The 23,869-nt window shown below is 44.3% G+C and overlaps 1 protein-coding gene across 1 annotated transcript in view; it reads right to left on the bottom strand.

Annotated features, from left to right (window-relative positions):
- Positions 1-6,431: 6,431 nt before the first annotated feature.
- The window catches only part of LOC141271571 (uncharacterized), a 101,008-nt gene continuing 83,570 nt past the window's right edge, over positions 6,432-23,869 (bottom strand). Inside the window, exons 12-13 of the mRNA XM_073681619.1 lie at positions 11,511-11,522; positions 6,432-7,259 (exon numbers count right to left, since the gene is read on the bottom strand). Of these exons, the coding sequence (XP_073537720.1) occupies positions 6,753-7,259; positions 11,511-11,522 (519 nt within the window). The 3' untranslated portion in view covers positions 6,432-6,752. The remainder of the gene's footprint in view (positions 7,260-11,510; positions 11,523-23,869) is intronic.

Here is a 23,869-nt window from a genome sequence, read left to right as displayed (position 1 = left end):
CAGCAGCCGATCGATTTGCTTGACGATCCATGGAACCGCAACAGCTCCAACTCTAAGGTCAGTTGACGACCTTTCCATCCGGAAGGTGGAAACGGGAGCTCTGCAGAAAATGAAGCCAGGTGACGACGTAGAAGCCTTTCTGACGGTATTTGAGAGGGTCACCGAGAGGGAGAAGCTTCCACCAGAGCAATGGGCAGAGGTGGTGGCGCCATACGTGACATAAGAGCCCCAGAAGGCTTACTTTGACTTAGCCTTGCAAGATGCTAAGGAATATGGGAAGATAAAAACGGAAATTTTGGTGCACCTGGGGGTAACTATGACTGTCAGGGCACAGCGGGTCCACTGCTGTGCGTATCACCATGGGAAACGCCCTCGCTCCCAAATGTTTGACTTACTACACCTGGTCCAAAAATGGTTGCAGCCTGAGTCCTCTACCCTTGCGCAGATGGTAGAGCGAGTGGTTATGGACCGGTTCGTACATTCCCTGTCAAGGCCAATACCGACTTGGGTTGCCCAGGGATGCTGATGAATTGGTTGGTCTGGTCAAAAGGTATCAGGAGGCCGAGGGTTCCTTGGGAAAGCAGCCCACTCCATGCTGGGGAACTCACCAGGCGACGGAGGCCCAAAAAGGGGCAGTGTATCCAAGGTCCAAAGAGGCTGGGGAGGCAATGCCCAAGGTCCCTGCGGATGATATTATATGCTGGAGGTGTCATGGCCCAGGCCAAGTAGTCAATCGCTGCTCCCTGACCACAGAGCAGATGGACTGTAGCCTGGGACTCCGGTGCCCTTACTATGCCTACCCCATCTGCATTGTGGACTATCAGCCCAGTGAGGGGCCACAGTCATGTCCCGTGACCGTAAATGGGGTACTGGTGGCAGGACTCTTGGAGTTTGGTGACTCTGATAAGGGCCACACTCCCTCACCATTTGATCCCCAGGAAAAACGTGCGTGTCCGATTGTGACGATACAGAGTAAACTCTTAATAAGCCAGATGTTTAGATTTGTTAAGTCAAGAGAAATACACTATTGTGATTAAATTTTCTTGTACATGTTTGTGTATTTCTAAAGGTCAGACTAGTATTTGTCTAACCATGATTGCGGTCTCCTCTTGGGGTCGGAAACAATGTTATTTGCTAATGTGCTAATTGTACTAAAAGCCAGCTATTAACAACAGCCCCTGTGATACCAACTATGTAAATAGATTAGCTCAATAATAGGTGAGCCCTGCACCTTTACCTCTGACATGTGATATGCACACTAAGCTTTGGGGAGGAGGGTGAGAGCAGTTCTGATATTCAGGGGGCAGAGCCCAGAGAAGCAGGAGAAACATGTGTTTTTGTAAGAATCAGACTTGAGCCCAGAGAAGCAGAAACCCATTGGGCCCATTGAGCCCAGATGTGCTTCTGAGACAGAGGGAGTCTTGGGAAATATACAGACCGACTTAGAAGGAGAATGAGAGACATCCTTCAGGACAGCAGATGGATTGCATGGCATTACCAAAGAGACACAGATTTGTATTCTACATTCTAGCCGAAGGTTACCGGCCCTGACTGGAAAGATTTGGATCTGCTCCACTGACCATCAGAGAGAAAGGGATACATTTTGGGGAGTCCAGGAGAAGACGAAGAAGTCACCTAGCCCCATGGATATGTTGCTTTGGGGTTGCTAGGAGGGACCCACCGGTCGCCTAGAACCCATGGAGACATTTGGAGTTGCCAGGAGGGACCCATCGGTCGCCTGGCCACATGGAAACTCTCGGAGAGGCTAGATTTGGACCCTCGGGTGTCCTCATGGTCTTGTACCTCAATGGACTTCTAGCTTCCTAAGCTTGTCGTTACCTTCTTTCTGTGGGGGCCTGCCAGAAGCGGGGGGGGGGCCACTGGTTGAGATGGTCGGCCCTGGAAGTCTCAAAAGTTGCAGCTGTTCTATCCCAGGCGGGCGGAGCGGAAGGGTGAGACTGTGGAATGTTGTACTATCTTGGGCATTTGCTGGGACTGTTCTGTGTGTTTATTGTCCGCTTTGTGGTTCAATAAAGTATTGCCACACTGTTTTACCCTCACCCTGCATTGTCTGAGTAGACCCATGGAAGACCCCAGGACTTCACACCGATGCATCCACGGGGATGCCAAGGGTTACCCAGTTGCCAAAGTGACTATACAAACTGACTGTGGGGCTGAGTCCCATGAGGTGAGGGTGGTTAAGGACTTGCTCCACCCGATAATAATAGGGTGGGACTTCAGCCTGTTCTGTGACTTGTGGCACAAAGCGGGGGTACCATGTGCCTCAAACAGGAGCCAGTTACACCATGATGCATCCCATCACAGTCAGAGGCAGATGAGTTTGCCTTGTGTGTCCTTGCTGGTGATGAGGACGAGACGGTGACCCAGGAGGCCGAGGTTCCAGAATTGAGGGTGTCTGGGGGGAACTTTGGTACTGAGGAAATGCAGGATCTTACCTCGAAGTATGCCTTTCATAATGTATCTATAATCAATGAGGTTGTTCAAGAGCTGGAGGCTGACACCAGGTTCCCATATTTTACACTCAATGGGGAACTTCTTTTTCGGAACACTAAGCCAAAAGGGGAAGTGATAGAGCAGTTGGTGGTGCCGGGTCCCTATGGGCGTAGGGTATTAGACCTGGCCCATTCTCATATCTTGGGTGGGCATCTAGGGTTGGACAAAACTCAGGAGCGGGTCCTGCAGAGGTTCTACTGGCCTGGATGTCACAGTGAAATTGTGAATTACTGCCGATCCTGCCCCACCTGTCAGATAACGGCTCCCGTATCCCATTTCCGCAGCCCCCTAGTACTGTTACCTGTTATAGAGGTTCCATTTGACCAGATTGCCATGGACCTTGTTGGGCCCCTGGTCAAGTCCGCCAGGGGGCACCAATACATCCTGGTAGTATTAGACTATGCTACTCGGTATCCGGAGGTGGTACCATTGAGAAACTTTTCCGCCCGAAGTATCGCCAGGGAGCTCGTGCATATTTTCTCCCGGACGGGCTTGGCAAAGGAGATCCTGATGGATCAGGGAACTCCTTTTATGTCAAAGGTGATGGGGGAGTTGTATAAGGCTCTCCATATTACACAAGTCCAGACGTCTGTGTACCATCCGCGGATGGACGGCCTAGTGGAGCGATTCAACAAGACCTTGAAGTCTATGCTGAAGAAGGTCGTAGAGAAGGATGGGCGAGACTGGGATTGCCTGTTGCCATACTTGCTTTTCTCCATTAGGGAAGTTCCCCAGAGCTCTACGGGGTTCTCACCGTTTGAGCTGCTATACGGACGGCACCCTCGGGGACTTCTGGACATAGCAAAGGAGACCTGGGAAGCAGAGATTACACCCCACCAGAGCGTCATCAAGCAAGTGTCCCAGATGCAAGACAGGATCGAGAGGGTGATGCCAATTGTGAAGGAGAGCCTTCTACAGGCAACAAGAAGTCCAGACGAGGGTCTATAATCGGGCCGCAAGGCTGAGACAATTCAGCCCTAGAGTCCGGGTGTTAGTGTTAGTACCCACAGTCGAAAGTAAATTTCTGGCCAAATGGCAAGGACTGTACGAGGTGGTTGAAAAGCTAAGTGAAGTTAATTACAAAATCCACCAGCCAGGTAGAAGAAAGCCGTACCAGATCTACCACATCAACTTGCTCAAGCCGTGGTGGAACAGGGAACCAGTGGAAGCTATGTGTCTGGGGGACAGTCCTGAAGCCAGTGTGTAGGACGTCACAGTGGCAGAGACACTATCACCTGCCCAAAAACAACAGTGCCGAAAACTGCTGCAGAGAAACCAAGACCTGTTCTCAGAGTTGCCTGGTTATACGCAAGTTGTAGAGCATGAGATCTTGATGGAACCCCATGTACGGGTGAACCAGAGGCCGTATCATATTCCCGAAGCCTGCCGCGAGGTGATCTCCAAGGAGGTGCAGAGAATGTTGAGCCTTGGCATCATCGAGGAGGCTAAGAGCAGCTGGCCCAGCCCCAATGTTCTTGTACCCAAATTGGATGGAGAATGGCGCTTCTGTTATGAACACAGAAAACTAAACGAAGTGTCCAAGTTTGATGCCTATCCAAACTTATTGAAAGGCTGGGGCCAGCCAGGTACATCACTAACCTGGACCTAACCAAGGGGTACTGGCAAATTCTCCTGTCCCCAGGTGGCAAGGAAAAAACTGCCTTCTCTACACCCGACGGGTGTTTTCTATACACTAGAATGCCGTTCAGGCCTACAGGGAGCCCCAGATAACTTCCAGGGGGCCACGGACCTGATCCAAGCCTCGCACAAGAAATACGCTGCCGCTTACCTGGAAGGCATCGTGATTTTCAGCCCAGATTGGGGAAGTCCCCTGCAGAAGGTCCAGGCAGTACTGGATGTTTACCATAAACCCAAAAGAGGCAAAGTAATTGGGTTACGTTGTTGGAAGGGGCGAAGGGGAGAACAAGGAGGAAGCAATCCAGAACTGCCCGCAACCAGCCTCGAAGAAACAGGTACGGGCCTTTCTGGGAATCGTGAGATATTATCAGCGATTTATCCTGAATTTCCTGAAAGTTTGAATGGAAATTGTGGACATGGGCCACTTCCAAGATCCGGACTGGAAGGGGAGATCCACCCCACTACCTTTCTGCAGATCTCTCCAAAAATAAAAGTACTACTTCATCTAGAATTGTTACCCTTCTCACCAAAAAATACCAGCAAAAGTAAAAAAAACCTGTGGATTACTTTAGGGGTGTGACTTAACAGGGCGTGCAAATTCAAAGTTTTGATATAGAAGCATTCATTTGTTTGAAGACCATTTACATGATACCAGAAACAAATAGCGATATTCATCCCTGACATTTTAAATGTCAGACCCAAGAATAGTCTTGAAAACTATAAAAGACTCTTAAAGGCGCAAATACAAGTCAACAATGTCATCTTCCTCACATTAACATTAGTGCAACTGATCATGGTGCAACAAAGAATAGAGAAAGAGCATGACGTTCTACGTTCTTGCTCTCTGCCCTGAAGCTATTTTGCTATTTTAGACTGGTGAGGACAGTGTTACCATAGCTTCCAACTGTCCTGGATGAAGCGGGACTGTCCTGATTTGTCCAGGGCAGGTCAGGGCTTTGTCCAACTTGCAGTACTCACTTCTCTCCATGCAACGTCTTCATAGTTCCGTCTCTTCGGAGGGCAGGACTGGAATCTGCACTCATTTGCATTAATTAGATAAGCAATTATTTTATTTGCTTGAGATTTGATCTCCTAATTAATCAAACACACAACGTGTGTACTATTGCAGCCAGCATCTAAAGCTAAAGGCCACAGCCTCCACTGACATGAATGGGAGGATTTTGTATGTTTGAGGCTACATTGCAGGCTCTGAACCCACAGGCAGATTATACTCTTATATAGAAATACATCTGTTATTAGGAACGGACCTTGGTTGGAGTAGTGGTATTGGAATCACTAGGGGCAGCACCAGCAGGTAGCATATTCGGGGAATAGCCAGAGGTTGGTACACAGGAACAGCAGTATAGTCTTGGATGAGGCAGCAGGTGAAAGGAGAGCTTGACAAAAGGCTGGGAGTTCAGTAATCTCACAAGGAAGGAAGTGCCAGGCCAGGTTTATATAGGGTGTGCAATCAGGAAATCACATGATGAAGCCAATCAAGAACAACACAGGGTGGAGCCAATCAGGAACAACACAGGTACTAGAATCTGGGCTAGCAAGGAACTGTTCAGCAAGCTGAATAGCTCAGAGGGTAGAGCTGCTGCCTGGTGCACAAGAGCTGCTGGGTTCAAGTCCTGACAGTGGTCCACTCCTTCTAAGAAGGCCTCTGGACATCTCAGGCCCTGTTTTCTCTGGCTGTCTCTGATTAAAGGTTCTTGTAAGCCTGGGTTCATGGACTTTGCACTCCGGCTCCCATGAATTATCTTCTGGTCTGTAACCCTTCCATTGCACCAAATATTGCAATCTTCCTCTAAATCTTATAGATTCCAGAATTTTATCCGCAATTATCCATGCCTCTGCTTTTTTTTTTTTTTTTGCATATATTTGTGTTTCTTCAGAAACTTTATTATACCATGCCTGAGGAAAAGTCCTAAGAAGTCTCGAAAACTTGCTTTGTAACATCATTTATTTTATTTTTGTTAGCCATTAAAAGGTATCATAACTACAAGATTATATTGTTTTTCCCACTGAGAGCAATCCTTTGTCAACTGGCTAACATGGTACCAAACCATTTTTTTTGTATCTATAGATGTAATTTGTTACAATTTAAAAAGAAAAACAATTTTTGAAAATTTTCAGCAATTTGATTTTTTAAAATACACATCCTTGTGGAGGCGCAAGAGAGCTGCTAAGAGGAATTTGATTAGGATATTTATTGTAAACTCCAACAGTCAAGGAATCTACTGAGACTAGTCTGGGTTAAGTAGTCCCATGGGAATAAGATCTGCATCAAGATTATGGGTCCCATTTCATCTTCAACTGAGGCAGTACCTTCGGCCAGAAGGCAACAGAGACCTCTGCAACAGGAAATTTCATGTATACCAATCGCCAAGAGGACACAAAATCATCTTCTCTTATATAGTTTTCCCTCATCATGAGTCTGGCAGAAATGCAATTCATGGTTTTTTTTACCGCAGTCCATTCCCTATGAAAATATAATTTTAAACAGCCCAAAAATGTCCTCGAAATTTCCAGACTCATCACCCGATGAACATGTATTCTATTGGCTTAAAAGATGTTTATTGGTAATTACATACATTTCATAAATTACATGCAATTTTTTGATGCACTTGAAGACTTAATTTGCGGGTAAAACATTTCCCACATTCAGAACATGAATACGGCTTCTCCCCCGTGTGAATTCTCTGGTGATTAACAAGATGTGATTTTTGGTTAAAATATTTCCCACATTGTAAACATGAATACGGCTTCTCACCCGTGTGAATTCTCTGATGTATCACAAGATGCGATTTCTTGTTAAAACATTTTCCACATTCTGAACATGAATACGGCTTCTCACCTGTGTGAATTCTCTGATGTATAACAAGATCTGACCTCTGGATAAAATTTTTCCCACATTCTGAACACATATATGGCTTCTCCCCTGTGTGCCTTCTTTCATGTATGACAAGACCTGACTGACGTGTAAAATCTTTCCCGCATTTTGGGCATGAATATGGCTTGTCCCCTGAGTGACTTCTCTGATGTCTAACAAGATCTGATTTCTGGTTACAGTATTTCCCACATTCTAAACATGAAAATGCCTTCTCCTGGGTGTGATTTCTCACATGTATAACAAGATTTGATTGATTTGTAAAATATTTTCCACTTTCTGGGCATGAATACGGCTTCTCACATGTGTGATTTCTCTGATGTCTAACAAGGTGTGATTTCTGGTTAAAACATTTTCCACATTTTGAACATGAAAATGGCTTCACACTTGTAGGAGACACTTGATGTTTTTCACCCCTTCTGTGAATTTTATTTTGTTTATTGTGTGATGAATTAGAGGATGAGGGTATATCAGGGATATTGAAAAGTTCTTCATGTGCAGCTTGTATGATATCTCGATTATAACCTTTAAAATCCAATGTCTCATGTCTCTCTGAGCTTCTTGTACAGTCATCTGCCAAAAAGTAAAGCTAATTTTAGTATTTTTGAATAATAAAACATTAAAATTGTGTTGCTATTTTATAACATTTTGCCCAATATAATTGCACTTAGAACCACAATTCGTAAGGTTGCAGCATATGCTGACGATCTCCTGTTTTTTATCTCCTTACCATAAAGATAGCTTATCCTTATAGGTTTAATTAGTTTCAAAATAAATATTAAAAAAATTTGAAGAGCTTAACCCCTTCCCGACATATGACTTACATCATATTTTGCAGTGCGTTCCCGCATTTGAACGTACCGGTACATCATGGTGATTATGCGAGCACAGGAGTGGTGCCAGCTTGATCGCTGCCGGGAGCTCAGCCTAAGTGACAGTTGATCGCAGAATTTAGAATGTTAGGAGAGGTAGGGGGCTTCCTTTTTCCACCTGATTAACAGCTCTGTGATGCAATCACGTGGGCCCGATGGTTGCCATCTTGCCATGGCAGAAATTGACCTCTGGGTCTGCCAGCTATGGTGGCCTGTTAGACCATGCCAGAAGCATGATCTAAAAGGCGGTCTGCTGATGTAACACTGACAGGTCTAATGTATTGCAATGCTGGAGCAATGCATTATACCAGTGTTCAGAGTAATAAAAGTTAAAGTCCCATAAAGGGACTGAGTACAAAAGTGATAAAAAAAAAGTTTAACAAAATTGTAAAAAAATAATATTTATCACAAAATAAAGAACAAAAATATGAAAAAAAGTATTATACCAATAAATACTTATATTTATTTAAAAACAAAAATAAGCAAAAAAAGTACACATATTTGGTATTGCCCTTCCAGAATGACTCGATCTATAAAATTGTCACACTATTTAACACCTTCAGTAAACAACATAAAAAATAAATAAATAACATGGCAAAAAACGATGATTTTTCATCATACTGCTGAAAAAGAGTGGAATGAAAATGGTATCACTGAAAACGTCATCTTGTCCCAGAAAAAATAAGCCCCCACTCAGTTCAGTCAGTGGAATAATAAAAAGTTACAGCTCTCAGAATACAGCGATGTAAAAACAATTATTTTTTTATAAAATTGTTTTGATTGTGTAAAAGTCGTAAGACAGAAAAAAAAATTGATATAAATGTGTTATCGCTGTAATTGTACTGACCCAAAGAATAAAGCTGCCTTATCAATTTTACCACACGGTGAACGGCATAAAAATAAATATTCCCTGAATTGCTGACTTATGTTCATTCTACCTCCAAAAATTGGAATAGAAAGCGATCAAAAAATGTTATGTGGCCAAAAATGGTACCAATAAAAACGCAATTTTCACTCAGCAACATCCAATACTGCTTGTTTCTGGAAAAAAAAAAACATGGAGTCAAAATCATCACTATACCTGTAGATAAATTCCCAGAAGGGTGTAATTTCTAAAATGGGGTCACATGAGGGGATAATGTGCTTTACTGGCACTTAGGGGCTCTGGTATAAGGAGTCCACAAACTATTGTAGGAATATCTGTGCTCCTGAGTCTCGTCGTGTGTCCAAGCAGTATGGTACATCCACGTATTGGGTATTCCCACGTTCAGCAGAAACTGTGTGACAAATTGTGCCATTGTTACCCATTTCCCTGTGTGAAAATGTTCATTCTGGGGTGAAAACCAAATTTTTCTGCGACACACCCTTGGTGTCAATATGATCACTGCACCCTGAGAATAAATTAATTGAAAGGTGTAGTTTGTAAAATGGGGCCACTTTTGGGTGTCTGTCATGTTAGTGGCTGTGTCAACATGTGTAGTTTCCAAAATGGGGTCACTTATGGGGGTTTCTGCTGTTTTTGCATGTCATGGTCTTTTCAAATGTGACATCACGTCCGCAATCGATTCCAGACGAAATGGCACTCCTTCCCTTCCTAGCCATGCCTTGTGCCAAAACAGTAGTTTTCTACCACTTATAGCATATTAGCGTAATAAGGAGAAATTTCACAACAAATTATATGATCCACTATCTCCTGTTACCCTTGTGAAAATGAAAAATTGGGGGCTAAAGCAACATTTTTGTGGGAAAATTTTATTTTTTTATTTTCACGGTGCAACGTTACAAAATTTTGTGAAGCACCTGAGGGTTCAAAGTGTTCACCACACTACTAGATAAATTCCTTGAGAGGTATGGTTCCAAAATGGGGTCACTTGTAGGGGTTTTCACCAGTTCCGCACATCAGGGGCTCAGTAACCGCAATGTAGCGTCCGCTATCTATTATAGTCAAATTCGTGCTCCAAAAGTCAATGGTGTTCCTTCCCTTCCGAGCCCTGCCAATGCGTCTAATCAGTAGTTTTCCACCACATATGGAGTATCGATGTACTCAGGAGAAATTGCACAACAAATTGTATTGTTCATTTTCTCCTGTTACCCTTGTGAAAATGTAAAATTTGAAAATGTACATTTTTGTGAAAGAAATTAAAATTTTCTTGTTTTCCTTCCATATTGCTTTAATTCCTGTGAAGCACCGAAAGGATCTTTCCTTGGATCGGAGACCCCGCGCTTTTAGCACGGGGTCCCGATCGTTGCCATTGTGACCAAATGTCGTCATGATGACATCCGGGTCACCAGGCATCAGGAAGTTAGATAGATCGTGTGCAGTGCATGATCTAACTTGTGCAAGTGCGGAACTGACAGCTTGCATAGTATCAGGATGCTGCTGCATCCCTATGCTATGCAAGCGATCAGCCTGCAAAAAATGAAAGTCCCATAGTGTGACAAAGTATAAAAGTTAAAGAAAGTGTCAGAAAGTGAAAAAAAATTGTAAAAATATAAAAAAAAATGAAAAAATAATCAAAATAAATAATAATATACTGTACCCATAACTAAATATTATTATGAAAAAAAAATAAAAGTACATATATTTGGTATCGCAGCATCCGGAATGACCTGACCTATAAAAACTGTCTCACTAGTTAACCCCTTTACACAGTAAAAAAAAAAAAAAAAAAAGAAGCAAAAAATGATTCTTTATCATAATACCCCCGAACAAAAAATGGCATAAAACGCAATCAAAAAGACGAATGTTAGTGAAAATCTTGTCCGCAAAAAAACAAGCTGCCATACAGCTCCATCAGCCAAAAATAAAGTTATAGCTCTCAGAATAAAGCGATACGAAAAAATTATTTTTTCTATAAAAGTTTTTATTGTGTAAAAGCGCCAAAAAATAAAAAAAATATATCAGTATCGCTGTAAACGTACTGACCCGAGGAAAAACGCTGCCTTATTAATTTTACCACACGCGGAACGGCATAAAAAAACCTTCAAAAAAACAATTCCTGAATTGTTGCTTTTTGTTTATTCTGCCTCCCAAAAATCAGAATAGAAAACGATCAAAAAATGTCACGTGCCCGAAAATGGTACCAATTAAAACGTCAACTTGTCCCGCAAAATACAAGCCCTTAAATGACTTTGTCGGCCGAAATATGGGAAAAAAAATTATAGCTCCCAAAATATGGCGATGCAAAAACTAGTCTGCACAGAAAAAAGGTCTTTTAGTGTGTGACAGCTGTCAATCATAAAAACCTGCTATAAATCTGGTATTGCTGTAATCGCACCGACCCAAAGAATAAAGTCGTCTAATCACTTATACTGCACGAGGAACGGCGTAAAAAATAAAACCAATTCTTCACCTGCTGCTGATTTGTTCATTCTGCGTAGTAAGGCGCAGTAAGGCTCGGCTCACATCTATTCTGCGCTGAGTGCTTACACCGGGGTTTCCGTGTAAATCTCTGAAATACGTGATGTCGACGGAACCCCCGGCAGAAGATTTCCCGTAGTGTGGCAGATGGAGGCACCGTGGACTCTGTCTGGCCTGTACTCCCACGGTGTCCATCTTTTTATTAGGCATGCATAAAAGTGCTGTCAGACACAGTTTTGTGAACCTCTGAAAAAAAGGACACTGCTAAACAGAGACCAGACAGTGTCCAGAGTAAGTCTGCTGCCTCACTATAGTGAATGGATCCCTCAGGATAGGGTTAAGGATGTGTTTGGGTTAGGGTTAGGATTTTTTCAAGAGTAAAGAAAATAAAAAATGATGACGATATGGTGACTAGTATTGAGCGCAAGTGCTCACTACTTGAGTTTGCATTGGGTGCTCGGGTATGCACCGAGTATCAAGGGTGCTCGAGTGACATGCTTGAGTCCCCGCCCCTCATGTTTCACGGCTGTTATACAGTCCAAAAAAAACAAGCGGGGACTGCCTGTCATACACGAGCAATCCCCACATGTTTTTTTGGGTGTCTAACAAACGTGAAACATGCAGGACGGGGACTCGAGTATGTCACTCGGTTTAAGGGCATAACAATTCAAAGTTTGAGAATTCCAAAATTTTCTACATTTATAAAATTACACTGTACAATGTATTGTAGCACTCCGAGGGCTCGGCTGCTACAGGGGTATTGCACCTCAAACCAGAGGTGTGATATTCCACTCCCGGGTAAGGATGGAGTGTGGACCAAGGCTCGGTAGGCTGCATGCACCACACACACCCCATTTCCGAGGGACAGCTCAACGGTGCTCCCACTAGACATAAGTGCAGGCATGACAGCATCTGTCCCTGACTGGAGTGGGGAGGGGAAAGTACACCCAGTGGTGTAGGAGCAGATAGGGGTGGGTCTCTGAGCATAGGTAGGAGCCCATTGGTTGCTAGTCACCTGGGCTCGGGTGTTAGAAGGAGGTATATAAGGTGGGCACCATCTTAGAGTCAGTCAGTGAGTTCAGAGAGGAGTGGTGACAGGGAGCAGAGCTGCTGCATGGGCTCTGCTCCACGGGCAGGCCTTGTCAGGAGGCCGGAGCCTGAGAGAGAGAGAGAGGAGAAAGAACAGAAAGGAAAGTAAGAAAGGAAACAAGGAACAGGAACACAGAGAAAGGCCCAGAGACACGAGGACAGAGGGAACCCTAAGGACCCAGGAGACTGCAGGTGACGGGTTGGCAGAACAGGGTACCGGAACCCAAATTGGTGGAGGCAACAAATTCCTCAGCCAAAGACCGGAGGTTGTTACCACATCTTGGTGCGACCCCTCACTACATCCACCAGGAAGGCATACCATATAGGGTCAGGGAGACCGGAGATAGGTTTCGCCAATAGAAGGCCCGAGGGAGCCGGACAAAGGTGGGTCACTGGTGGGGACGGCCAGAGAAAGGAAGAGAAGGGAGCCCTGAGCCATGCTCTGGAATTGCCTGGGAGTTGACCGAGTCCCTCACCTGGTGGACGCAGCACGGCTTGGGCCGTCATCGCCTGCAGGATTGACCAAATAACAACTGTGAGTAAAGCATTGGAAACTGCAATTACAAGTCTCTGTGTTTCATCGCCACACCAGAACCATCAGGACTGGGACGCTCACACCATTACTCCCATCATCCACCTTAGCTGCCCTGAGGCAATACTTCTCCCGTGGGGAGTTATCCCATACTCGGCTGCGCAAACAACATCAGCCTCAGCGGTCTGCAGCGCAGCGGCGGTCCCCACTGATCGCAATCCACGGGTGGCGTAGTCGGACATTGTTATTACCTAAGACTGCCACTGGTTTGACCGCCCTGGGCACGGACCGGGTCACCGCCACACTGAGACTACAACCCCCAAGCGATCCGGCTCCGGGTATTTTTACGATGTTCATTGTGCAGAATTAAAACAACATGACGATATAATTCTCCAGATCAGTGAAATTACGATGATACCAAATTTATAATATTCCAAAGCATTATTGCCTGTTAGCATAAAACTAAGAGGCAAAATATTGGACCATGACTCTGACATGGTTTATAAGGCAGATATCTATTACTGATCTGGGGTCATAGTCAGGTCCTTAGCCGCCATAGTAGAGCATCACCACCGATGATTGATTGAATTGTGGGGTGCCCATAACCAGACAACCACTGTCAAACACCTTAGATGCTGGAGATGTTAAAGACTGTTGTATCTAAAGAGTTCAAGCTAATTCTGGACCGCCCTGAACTCTCCGCTTCTGTGTCGGTGCTTGTACCGAGAAGTTAGAAGAGTGAAAGAGAGGGAGCTTTGGCATCACAATCCCAGGGGAAGCCGCAGATGCCATATTATGTCCAAAGGCACAGAAGCATATTCCATTAGGATGTGAGAAGCCATCAGAAGCCGTAAATGTCAACTTCTTACCAGATTCTATTTCATTCTTAGTATCTCTGTAACTGTTGAGACTTAAAGAATCACTTTTTTGCCGCACAATGAAAGCCGTAAAAAGGGAACCCAAAAAAACTATAGAATTGTGTTTTATTCTCCATTTCACCTTATTTGGAATATTTTTCCCTTTTCCACTCTATTATATTCTAAAAATTACAAATCGTCCTGCCGAGAAACAGCCCTAAGATGAACGAAAAATAAAAGTGGTGTGGATTTTAAAGAAAAGGAGAGAAAAAAACGAAAGCTCCAAATCAAAAACTGGTCCTGATGGGGTTAAACAAAGGCATTTTTAGAACGTTATTAAGGAGTTTTATGGTATCGGTTTAATCCCCTAAAAATTGTAGATTAGTTTCCTTTTAACCCCTTCATGATATATGACGTCCATTTACGTCATATGTCATGTCCCTGACTTTGATGCGGGACCGCATATCAAGTCTGCATTTTTCCCAGCAGATGATGGTTGAATTATTCAGCCCATGATCTGCCTCTAACAGTCACAGAGCTTAACCTGCGACTGTTAACCTATGAAATGTCGCTGTCAAACTGAGACAGGGGCATTTAATATGGCGCCGGCAGGGGGTGCGTCATTTTACGCACCCATCAGACCGCCCGTGACTTGATCGCGGGGTGCTGATGGGTTGCCATGACAGCCGGGGGTCTGCTGAAGACCTCTGTGCTTGTCATGAGATTTGTACTATGAAAACCAGCCTGTAGCTGGCGTTTATAGGAGACTATAGAGTGATTTTTGCTATAGTGTTGACGCACTGCTATGTATAGCACAAGCGATCAGATGATCGCAGCCTCAAGTCCCCTAAGGGGACCAATAAAAACTAAAAAAAAATGTTTTTAAAAACATGAAAAAAATAAATAAAAAAGGTTTAACTCATCCCCCTTTTGCCCCATTAAAAATATAACAATTAAAAGAAATAACACATATTTGGTATCACTGCATCTGTAAAAGTCCGATCTATTAAAATATAAAATAAATTAATCCAATTGCTAAGTGGCGTAAAGAGAAAAATAAATTTGAAACTCCAGAATTACATTTATTTGGGTCGAGGCAACATTGCAATAAAGTGCAGTAAGAGGCGATCAAAACATCGTATCTACCCCTAAATGGTATCAATATCACTCACCCGATGCGTTATCTGTAGGAATCTCCATTTTACCCTGCTCATCACTCCTCACATATGTCTCTTCTTTTTCCATAATATCTGTAGTATTTCTCTGGTTCTGAACTTCAGCCTGATTCAAAAACTGAAAAATAAAGATTGTAAAATTGTAAAAGTTGCCAGATACTTGGAGATGTCGCAAATGAAAAGAGGACCAGAAAATATCGTTAATTAGCAGAACGACCGGTACGGGAAAATATCTGCAGGTCTCCTGTATAAATCCAACCAGTCAGTTCCTTATTCCTTCCTTATCCAACCTGTTCCATAGCCATAAAAGTGTGAGGAGATAAAGACAATCTGTAATGTCTGTGGTCATCTGCCTCTTCCGCCATGTAAAAATCATATAATAATGGAGATTGGCAGAACACACGACCTGCACAGCCGCCTACATCAGATTCCTACAACTCCACCTACCTGATAATCCCGTGAACAGTCCTGAGGTCTGGGATGTCTCTCTGGCGTCGTCCTCTTACTGGTTCTTACTGTAGGAAACACATAAATGATAAAATAAAGAGTCTGCTGCTGGGCGGGGAACCAAGCTGGAGAGGCACAGGTTCAAGAAGTGCTAGGTCACGCCCAGAGCACTTTACACCTCATTTGCATATAAATCAAAGTACTAATTACTCGGGAATTCGGCAACATATAAAAAATATAAAGGTGTGGATGAATTTACATTTTTAATGCCTGCATACCCATATACGCGGTTTAGATGGCTTAATTTTACTGACAGATTCACTTTCGAAAACCCAATGATTGTAACAATATGTTTTGCTTTATTTTTGCTCCTTCAGAAGCCACGCAACCTCTATACAACAGCTGTATCTTCTGATCACACGCCACTCCCATCCATAATATAGAGAAGCATGTGACCAAGCAATCACTCTGCATCACAGGGCAGCATTTATGTTAATTCTATTTCATATTTGTTTTTGTAGAGGAAGAAAATAAAAAAAAACTAAATCCGGATTCTGAGTGTTACATTGGAGGATGCAGAGAGGTCTCATAATTGGCCGCTGTGACGACCACTGCTCCTGTTCCAGTGATTGATGGAGGAGGTCACATGTCAGTCTGGACCATAAATACAAGTACAGAGACCCTCAAGGGTACCCAGGAAGGGTTAAAATGAGAACAGTGAGGATCAGTGAGGCGAATATTATTTACCCTTTTATCATTCTGAAAGCGTTTTATCATTTTTTTTTCAGTGGCTGAACAATGACTTCAAGATTTTCATAAATCTACCAACCCCCTTTAACAGACATGTGTATTTAGTCCTGTCTATTACCTGGTGATGTGCGGGGCCGGTGCTCCTCCATCATGACGTCCTTGTACCGATCCTTGTGTCCTTCTAGATACTCCCACTCCTCCATGGAGAAGTAGACGGTGACATCCTGACACCTTATAGGAACCTGACACATACAATGATACCGTCATCCCCCGATCCCTTCATAGCGTCACTGTATAATGTCCCAGCATTCCCAGCAGTGTCACCTCTCCAGTCAGCAGCTCAATCATCTTGTAGGTCAGTTCTAGGATCTTCTGGTCATTGATGTCCTCATGTATCTGGGGGTGCGGTGGAGGACCTAGGATTGAGCTCAGAGTTCCTTCCCATCCTTCAGACACAGGGGCCTGACAGCGATCACTAGAGGTCTTCTTCACCGTGTAATCCTGTGTATGGAGATACAGTAAAAAATATCATTACAGACATTTCCAGAGTCCTCACCTCTCCAGACATATCATCTGTTATTACCATAGCTGATGTAATGTGACGTCACCATTATCTCTCACCTCTCCTGTAAGCCGGAAGAGGATCTCTAGGGTGAGATTTAGTATAGTCTCTGCCACATTTCTGTCTCTGATTCTGTCCATCTTCGATGGATCAATCAGGAAAATTCTCTTATATCAAATATCTCCACTGAAAGGGTCCGATATTGTCAGAATCTGAAAAGAAAGATGAACCAATGTAAAATCATACAAAATCCCTTGTAGAAAATACAATTACTCAAGATAATAAGGGAAAACATTTAAAGGGGTGTAATCTTGTTATGTGAGGACAGATCACTAGGTCATGCTTTGACTTAATGATTGGTGGGGCTCTGACTTCTGGAGTGTTCATCAATCACGTTGCTGATTCTGGGTTTCTTTCCTTTTAATGTTTTTCCTGCAGAACGCACCCGGCCACCAAACTCTGGAAGGAGCTAATAGTTTGGTGTCAGGTATCAATCCCCCATCAATCTTCTATTGATGACCTATCGCAAGGATAGATCTTCACTATTGCAGTAAAGGACAACCTCTTTTAGGGTGGTTTGTAGGAAGTCACACATACCTGGTGTAGTGTGCGCTGTATTCAACACGATTGGGCTTGTCTATTGAAGAATACGGTGCACCTTCTAATTGTGGAGATATTCAACCCATCTACTCCAGAAAACTGGTGCCACTACATTGACAATGATATAGATGGTCACTACATGAAATACTGAAGTCACTCAAGAAAAAAAGGCAAAAATTCAAAAAGGCAAAGAATTCAATAGGGATTCAGGAGAGGAACCATGAGGATCTAGTTACATCATAATTACCAACTTTTCTACATCTTTGGAATTGTGGCAAAAAGGTGCCAAATCAATAAGTGTACACACAACCTCGATGGGTCATTCCTAGTGGTGTACCACGCGGTCCCATGAGTCAGAGGAATGGGACGCACTGCCCCTCTATCCACCCAATGTTTCAATTTCAATAGTGTGTCCATCCACAGGATGCAGATACAATTGAAAACAATGGTGGAATAAGGAGCCATAGGCTTTATGCTGCAACTTTCACCCTGAGCATCTGGGTCGCAGCACTGAACTATATTTCGTAGAAAGCTATGGGGGCCATCATACGGCAGGTGGGGAGGAGAAGGATGACTATGGGAGTCGTCACACTGTGTTTAGGAACTTTACTGTGGGGGTGTGACTGGGGGCATCATACTGTGTGGGGGGGCACTTTAAGGACATCATACTATGTTGGCACCGTGAGTTAATCATACTGTATGTAAGTGGCATTTTTGGGGGCGTCATACTCTATGGTACCATGAAAGTGGTATTGTAAGAACACTAAGGGGCCTCAAGACAGGCAAAATTACTGTGTTTGTGTTAAAATACGTGTCCCTCTTGGTTGAGAGGTATGCTCTTTTGTGACTGCACCTAAGCACTTTGCCCCGCCTAGACTGCAAATATTATCTTCAAGGGGGGCCCCAATTAGGATTTTTGATACGAGGCTCCATGATTTCTATGTACATCCCTGGTTATTCCCAACAAGTTATATCACAGACATCAAGGCTGTCGCAAGACATAGAGAAAGTGATGCTGTGTGGTCCGGGTAGTCAGACTGACTTCTGGAGTGTTCACCAATCACATTGCTGATTCTGGGTTTCTTTCCTTTTACTGTTTTGCCTGCAGAACGCACCCGGCCACCAAACTCTGAAAGGAGCTAATAGTTTGGTGTCAGGTATCAATCCCCCATCAATCTTCTATTGATGACCTATCGCAAGGATAGATCTTCACTATTGCAGTAAAGGACATTCAGAAGGGGGCCGGAACGGCGCTGACAACCGAAGAAGGCGGAAATCGGTAAATATATTAATACATGCGCAGACTGCATGAGGGATGGAAGATAACAATTTTCATCAGAATGCTGCTTTAATTAAATGTAAAAAAAAGTTTAATTACCCTGCCACCCCCCCCCCATTTTTTTTTTTCAATTAAAAATCTTTTTACTTTGAATAATTAAGGAACTTAAAAAAGTTTTGGAATAAATAACACATGGTGAATGGCGTCAAATTAAAGAAAAAAACAAAACAATGGAGGAATTGTCTCAAAATAAGCGTTATATGTACATACATACATACCTCCACCGCCTGCAGAGCCGCACACTGGATATATGGCTGCTCTGTGCTTACAGGACCTGTGGTGATGTCACAGCCATGTGATCAGTGTCACATGTGTGGGAGGAGTCAGATCACATGACCAGGAGGCTCAGTGCTCAGGACTGCTGTGCTGGTTGTCATGGTGCTGGATAAATGGATTTATCAGATCATGGCGATCGTGTCTTCAGGTTTTTCTGCACTTGGATCAGCGCCGGCTCCAGGTTTTTCTGGGCCCCTTTAACACATACCACGATTCATGATGCACAGATAACGCAGAGAAATATATATATATATTTGTAGACTGTGAGCCCTCACGGGCAGGGTCCTCGCTCCTCCTGTACCAGTCACTGTCACATTGTGTTAAAGATTATTGTAATTGTTCTTGTATTATACCCCTTTTTCACATGTAAAGTGCCATGGAATAAATGGCGCTATAATAATAATAATAATAATAATATATATATATATATACAGTACAGACCAAAAGTTTGGACACACCTTCTCATTTAAAGATGCCAAGAGTGTGCAAAGCAGTCATCAAAGCAAAAGGTGGCTACTTTGAAGAACCTAGAATATAAGACATATTTTCAGTTGTTTCACACTTTTTTTGTTAAGTATATAATTCCACATGTGTTAATTCATAGTTTTGAAGCCTTCAGTGTGAATGTACAATTTTCAAAGTCATGAAAATACAGAAAAATCTTTAAATGAGAAGGTGTGTCCAAACTTTTGGTCTGTACTGTATATATACACTACTCAAAAGAATAAAGGGAACACTGAAATAACACATCCTAGATCTGAATGAATGAAATATTCTCATTAAATACTTTGTTCTGTACAAAGTTGAATGTGCTGACAACAAAATCACACAAAAATCATCAATGGAAATCAAATTTATTAACCAATGGATGCCTGGATTTGGAGTCACCCCCAAAATTAAAGTGGAGAAACACACTACAGGCTGATCCAACTTTGATGTAATGTCCTTAAAACAAGTCAAAATGAGGCTCAGTATTGTGTGTGGCCTCCACGTGCCTGTATGACCTCCCTACAACGCCTGGGCATGCTCCTGATGAGGCTGAGTATTGTGTGTGGCCTCCACGTGCCTGTATGACCTCCCTACAACGCCTGGGCATGCTCCTGATGAGGCTGAGTATTGTGTGTGGCCTCCACGTGCCTGTATGACCTCCCTACAACGCCTGGGCATGCTCCTGATGAGGTTGCGGATGGTCTCCTGTGGGATCTCCTCACATACCTGGACTAAAGCATCCGCCAACTCCTGGACAGTCTGTGGTGCAACGCGACATTGGTGGATGGAGCGAGACATGATGTGCCAGATGTGCTCAATCGGATTCAGGTCTGGGGAACGGGCGGGCCAGTCCATAGCTTCAATGCCTTCATCTTGCAAGAACTGCTGACACACTCCAGCCACATGAGGTCTGGAATTGTCCTGCCTTAGGAGGAACCCAAGGCCAGCCGCTCCAGCATATGGTCTCACAAGGGGTCTGAGGATCTCATCTCGGTACCAAATGGCAGTCAGGCTACCTCTGGCGAGCACATGGAGGGCTGTGCGGCCCTCCAAAGAAATGCCACCCCACACCATTACTGACCCACTGCCAAACCGGTCATGCTGAAGGATGTTGCAGGCAGCAGATCGCTCTCCACGGTGTCTCCAGACTCTGTCACATCTGTCACATGTGCTCAGTGTGAACCTGCTTTCATCTGTGAAGAGAACAGGGCGCCAGTGGCGACTTTGCCAATCCTGGTGTTCTGTGACAAATGCCTAGCGTCCTGCACAGTGTTGGGCTGTGAGCACAACCCCTATCTGTGGACTTCGGGCCCTCATACCACCCTCATAGAGTCGGTTTCTAACCGTTTGTGCACATACGTGCACATTTGTGGCCTGCTGGAGGTAATTTTGCAGGGCGTTGGCAGTGCTCCTCCTGTTCCTCCTTGCACAAAGGCGGAGGTAGCGGTCCTGCTGCTGGGTTGTTGCCCTCCTACGGCCCCATCCACGTCACCTGGTGTACTGGCCTGTCTCCTGGTAGCGCCTCCAGCCTCTGGCCACTACGCTGACAGACACAGCAAACCTTCTTGCCACAGCTCGCATTGATGTGCCATCCTGGATGAGCTGCACTACCTGAGCAACTTCTGTGGGTTGTAGAGTCCGTCTCATGCTACCACAAGTGTGAAAGCACAACCAACATTCAAAAGTGACCAAAACATCAGCCAGAAAGCATTAGTACTGAGATGTGGTCTGTGGTCCCCACCTGCAGAACCACTCCTTTATTGAGGGTGTCTTGATAATTGCCAATAATTTCCATCTATTGTCTATTCCATTTGCACAACAGCATGTGAAATTGATTCTCAATCAGTGTTGCTTCCTAAGTTGACAGTTTGATTTCACAGAAGTTTGATTTACTTGGAGTTATATTCTGTTGTTTAAGTGTTCCCTTTATTTTTTTGAACAGTGTATATATATATATATATATATATATATATATATATATATATATATAGTACAATGCCAAAGATTTCACTTCTTACATTACATGAGTGATATCTATTGTAAATTCTACAATAGCTCAGAAACCGGCGAATCGCTCCATACAGTATACTGGCCCCCATAAAATGCTCCATACAGAATACTGGCCACCATAAAATTCTCCATACGGAATAACGGAATACTGGCCCCCATAAAATGCTCCATACGGAATACTGGCCCCCATATAACGCTCCATACAGAATACTGGCCCCCATAAAACGCTCCGTACAGGATATTGGTCCCCTTATAACGCTCCATACAGGATATTGGCCCCCATATAATGCTCCATGCAGGCTGTCCCCCCACATAATGCCCCATGCAGGATGTCACTCCCCCCATATAGTGCCCCATGCAGGATATCACTTCTCCCCCCCATATAATGCCCCATGCAGGATGTCACCCCTCCATATAATGCCCCATGCAGGATGGCACCCCCCAAATAATGCCCCTTGCAGGATGTCACCTCTCCCCCCCATATAATGCCCTATGCAGGATGTCCCTTCCCCCCATATAATGTACCATGCAGGATGTCACCCCTCATATAATGCCCCATGCAGGATGTCATCTCTCCCCCCCATATAATGCCCAATGCAGGATGTCCCCCCCACCCATATAATGCCCCATGCAGGATGTTACTTGTCCCCCCCCCCAATATAATGCCCCATGCAGGATGTGACTTGCCCCCCCATATAATGCCCCATGCAGGATGTCACCCCTCATATAATGCCCCATGCAGGATGTCACTCCCCCCCATATAATGCCCCATGCAGGATGTCATCTCTCCCCCCCATATAATGCCCAATGCAGGATGTCCCCCCCACCCATATAATGCCCCATGCAGGATGTTACTTGTTTCCCCTCCCCATATAATGCCCCATGCAGGATGTCACTTGCCCCCCCATATAATGCCCCATGCAGGATGTCACCCCTCATATAATGCCCCATGCAGGATGTCACTCCCCCCACATATAATGCCCCATGCAGGATGTCATCTCTCCCCGCCATATAAAGCCCAATGCAGGATGTCCCTCCCCCTCATATAATGCCCCATGCAGGATGCTACTTGTCCCCCCCATATAATGCCCCATGCAGGATGTCCCTTTCCCCCCCATATAATGCCCCATGCAGGATGTCCCTTTCCCCCCATATAATGTCCCATGCAGGATGTCACCTCTCCCCCCATATAATTCCCCATGCAGGATGTCAGTCCCCCACATAATGCCCCATGCAGGATGTCAGTCCCCCACTTAATGCCCCATGCAGGATGTCACCTCTCCCCTCATACAATGCCCCATGCAGGATGTCACCCCCCCCCCCCATATAATGCCCCTTGCCTCCATACATTAAAAAAAAAAAAAATCAAATACTCACCTCACTTCTCACCTGCTGCCACTGCTCAGGTCCGGACTCCAGCGTCGCCGTCGTCGTCCCGCTCTGCGGTGCCTGTGATGGCTCAGGGGAGTGTGCGGTGGAAAGACGTCACCCGCACCCTCTGACCTGAGACGTCACAGGGAGTGCACAGCAGGAAGACAGTGGATCTGTGGAGGCACGGGGAGAGGTAAGTATCCAGCTGCCGGGGCCCTGAGCAAGCGAGGGAGAAGGGCGGGCGCTAGTACTGCTCTCCTCCGCCCATAGCCCGGCGGGGTGCCCTACCGCGAGTGGGCCCCCCACCTGCTCAGGGCCCCGGCACTTGCCCGGCCGGGTGCTGACGCCGGCCCTGACTTGGATGCTGGAAGTCACTTTCCTTCTTCTGTTCCTTCACCTCTTATATTACTTTTTATACGTCTTCTTTTGTAGGCGTCATCTTATCATTTTTTCTTTCTTTTTCATCAGCACATTCCTTTGGTCAATGTGGTTATTTGAAAGTTTGGTGTTTTTTTTTGTTGCACAAGTTAAATTTTTTAATGAGGCTATTTTGAGGTATTTTTTTTGTTCAGATTTTATTAATCTCTTTTATTCAGCGGATGTAAAAAAAAATTTGAAACTTTTTGGATTTGATTTCACAATTTAAAATAACATATTTGTGAAGAAAGGAAATCTGAAACTGTCATTGAATATTTGCTTTAATTGTTGTAAAGCAACAATTGACAAACAAAAAAAGCCCGCCGTTAATAGAGATGGCGATTCGATACGAAATGACGTCGTCTAATTCAAATTACTTGTGATAAATGGATGATTGGATAGTAGAATTTTGTGAATTCAACTGAAATAAATTTGACCTCAACTTTTTCAAAAATCCGTATTCTCCAGAATTCTAGAGGTGAGAATTATTAACACAAAGGATATGTTGTTACTGTAAGTCAAATTGTGTGCGAGTGGTAAAGTTAGGTAACAGTTAAGGTAAAAATTTACTCTTATAGCAGGGATGTAAAACTCAAACAAGCAAAGGGCCAAAATGAAAAACTTGAGCAAAGTCATGAGCCAACCAGTATACAGTATAATGGGCCCCACATAGTTCT

This window comes from Phyllobates terribilis, unplaced genomic scaffold (assembly GCF_046119375.1).
Source record: "Phyllobates terribilis strain yellow unplaced genomic scaffold, ASM4611937v1 Scaffold_5__5_contigs__length_657084704, whole genome shotgun sequence".
Classification (NCBI taxonomy): Eukaryota; Metazoa; Chordata; class Amphibia; order Anura; family Dendrobatidae; genus Phyllobates; species Phyllobates terribilis.
This window is presented reverse-complemented; position numbering and strand designations above follow the sequence as displayed.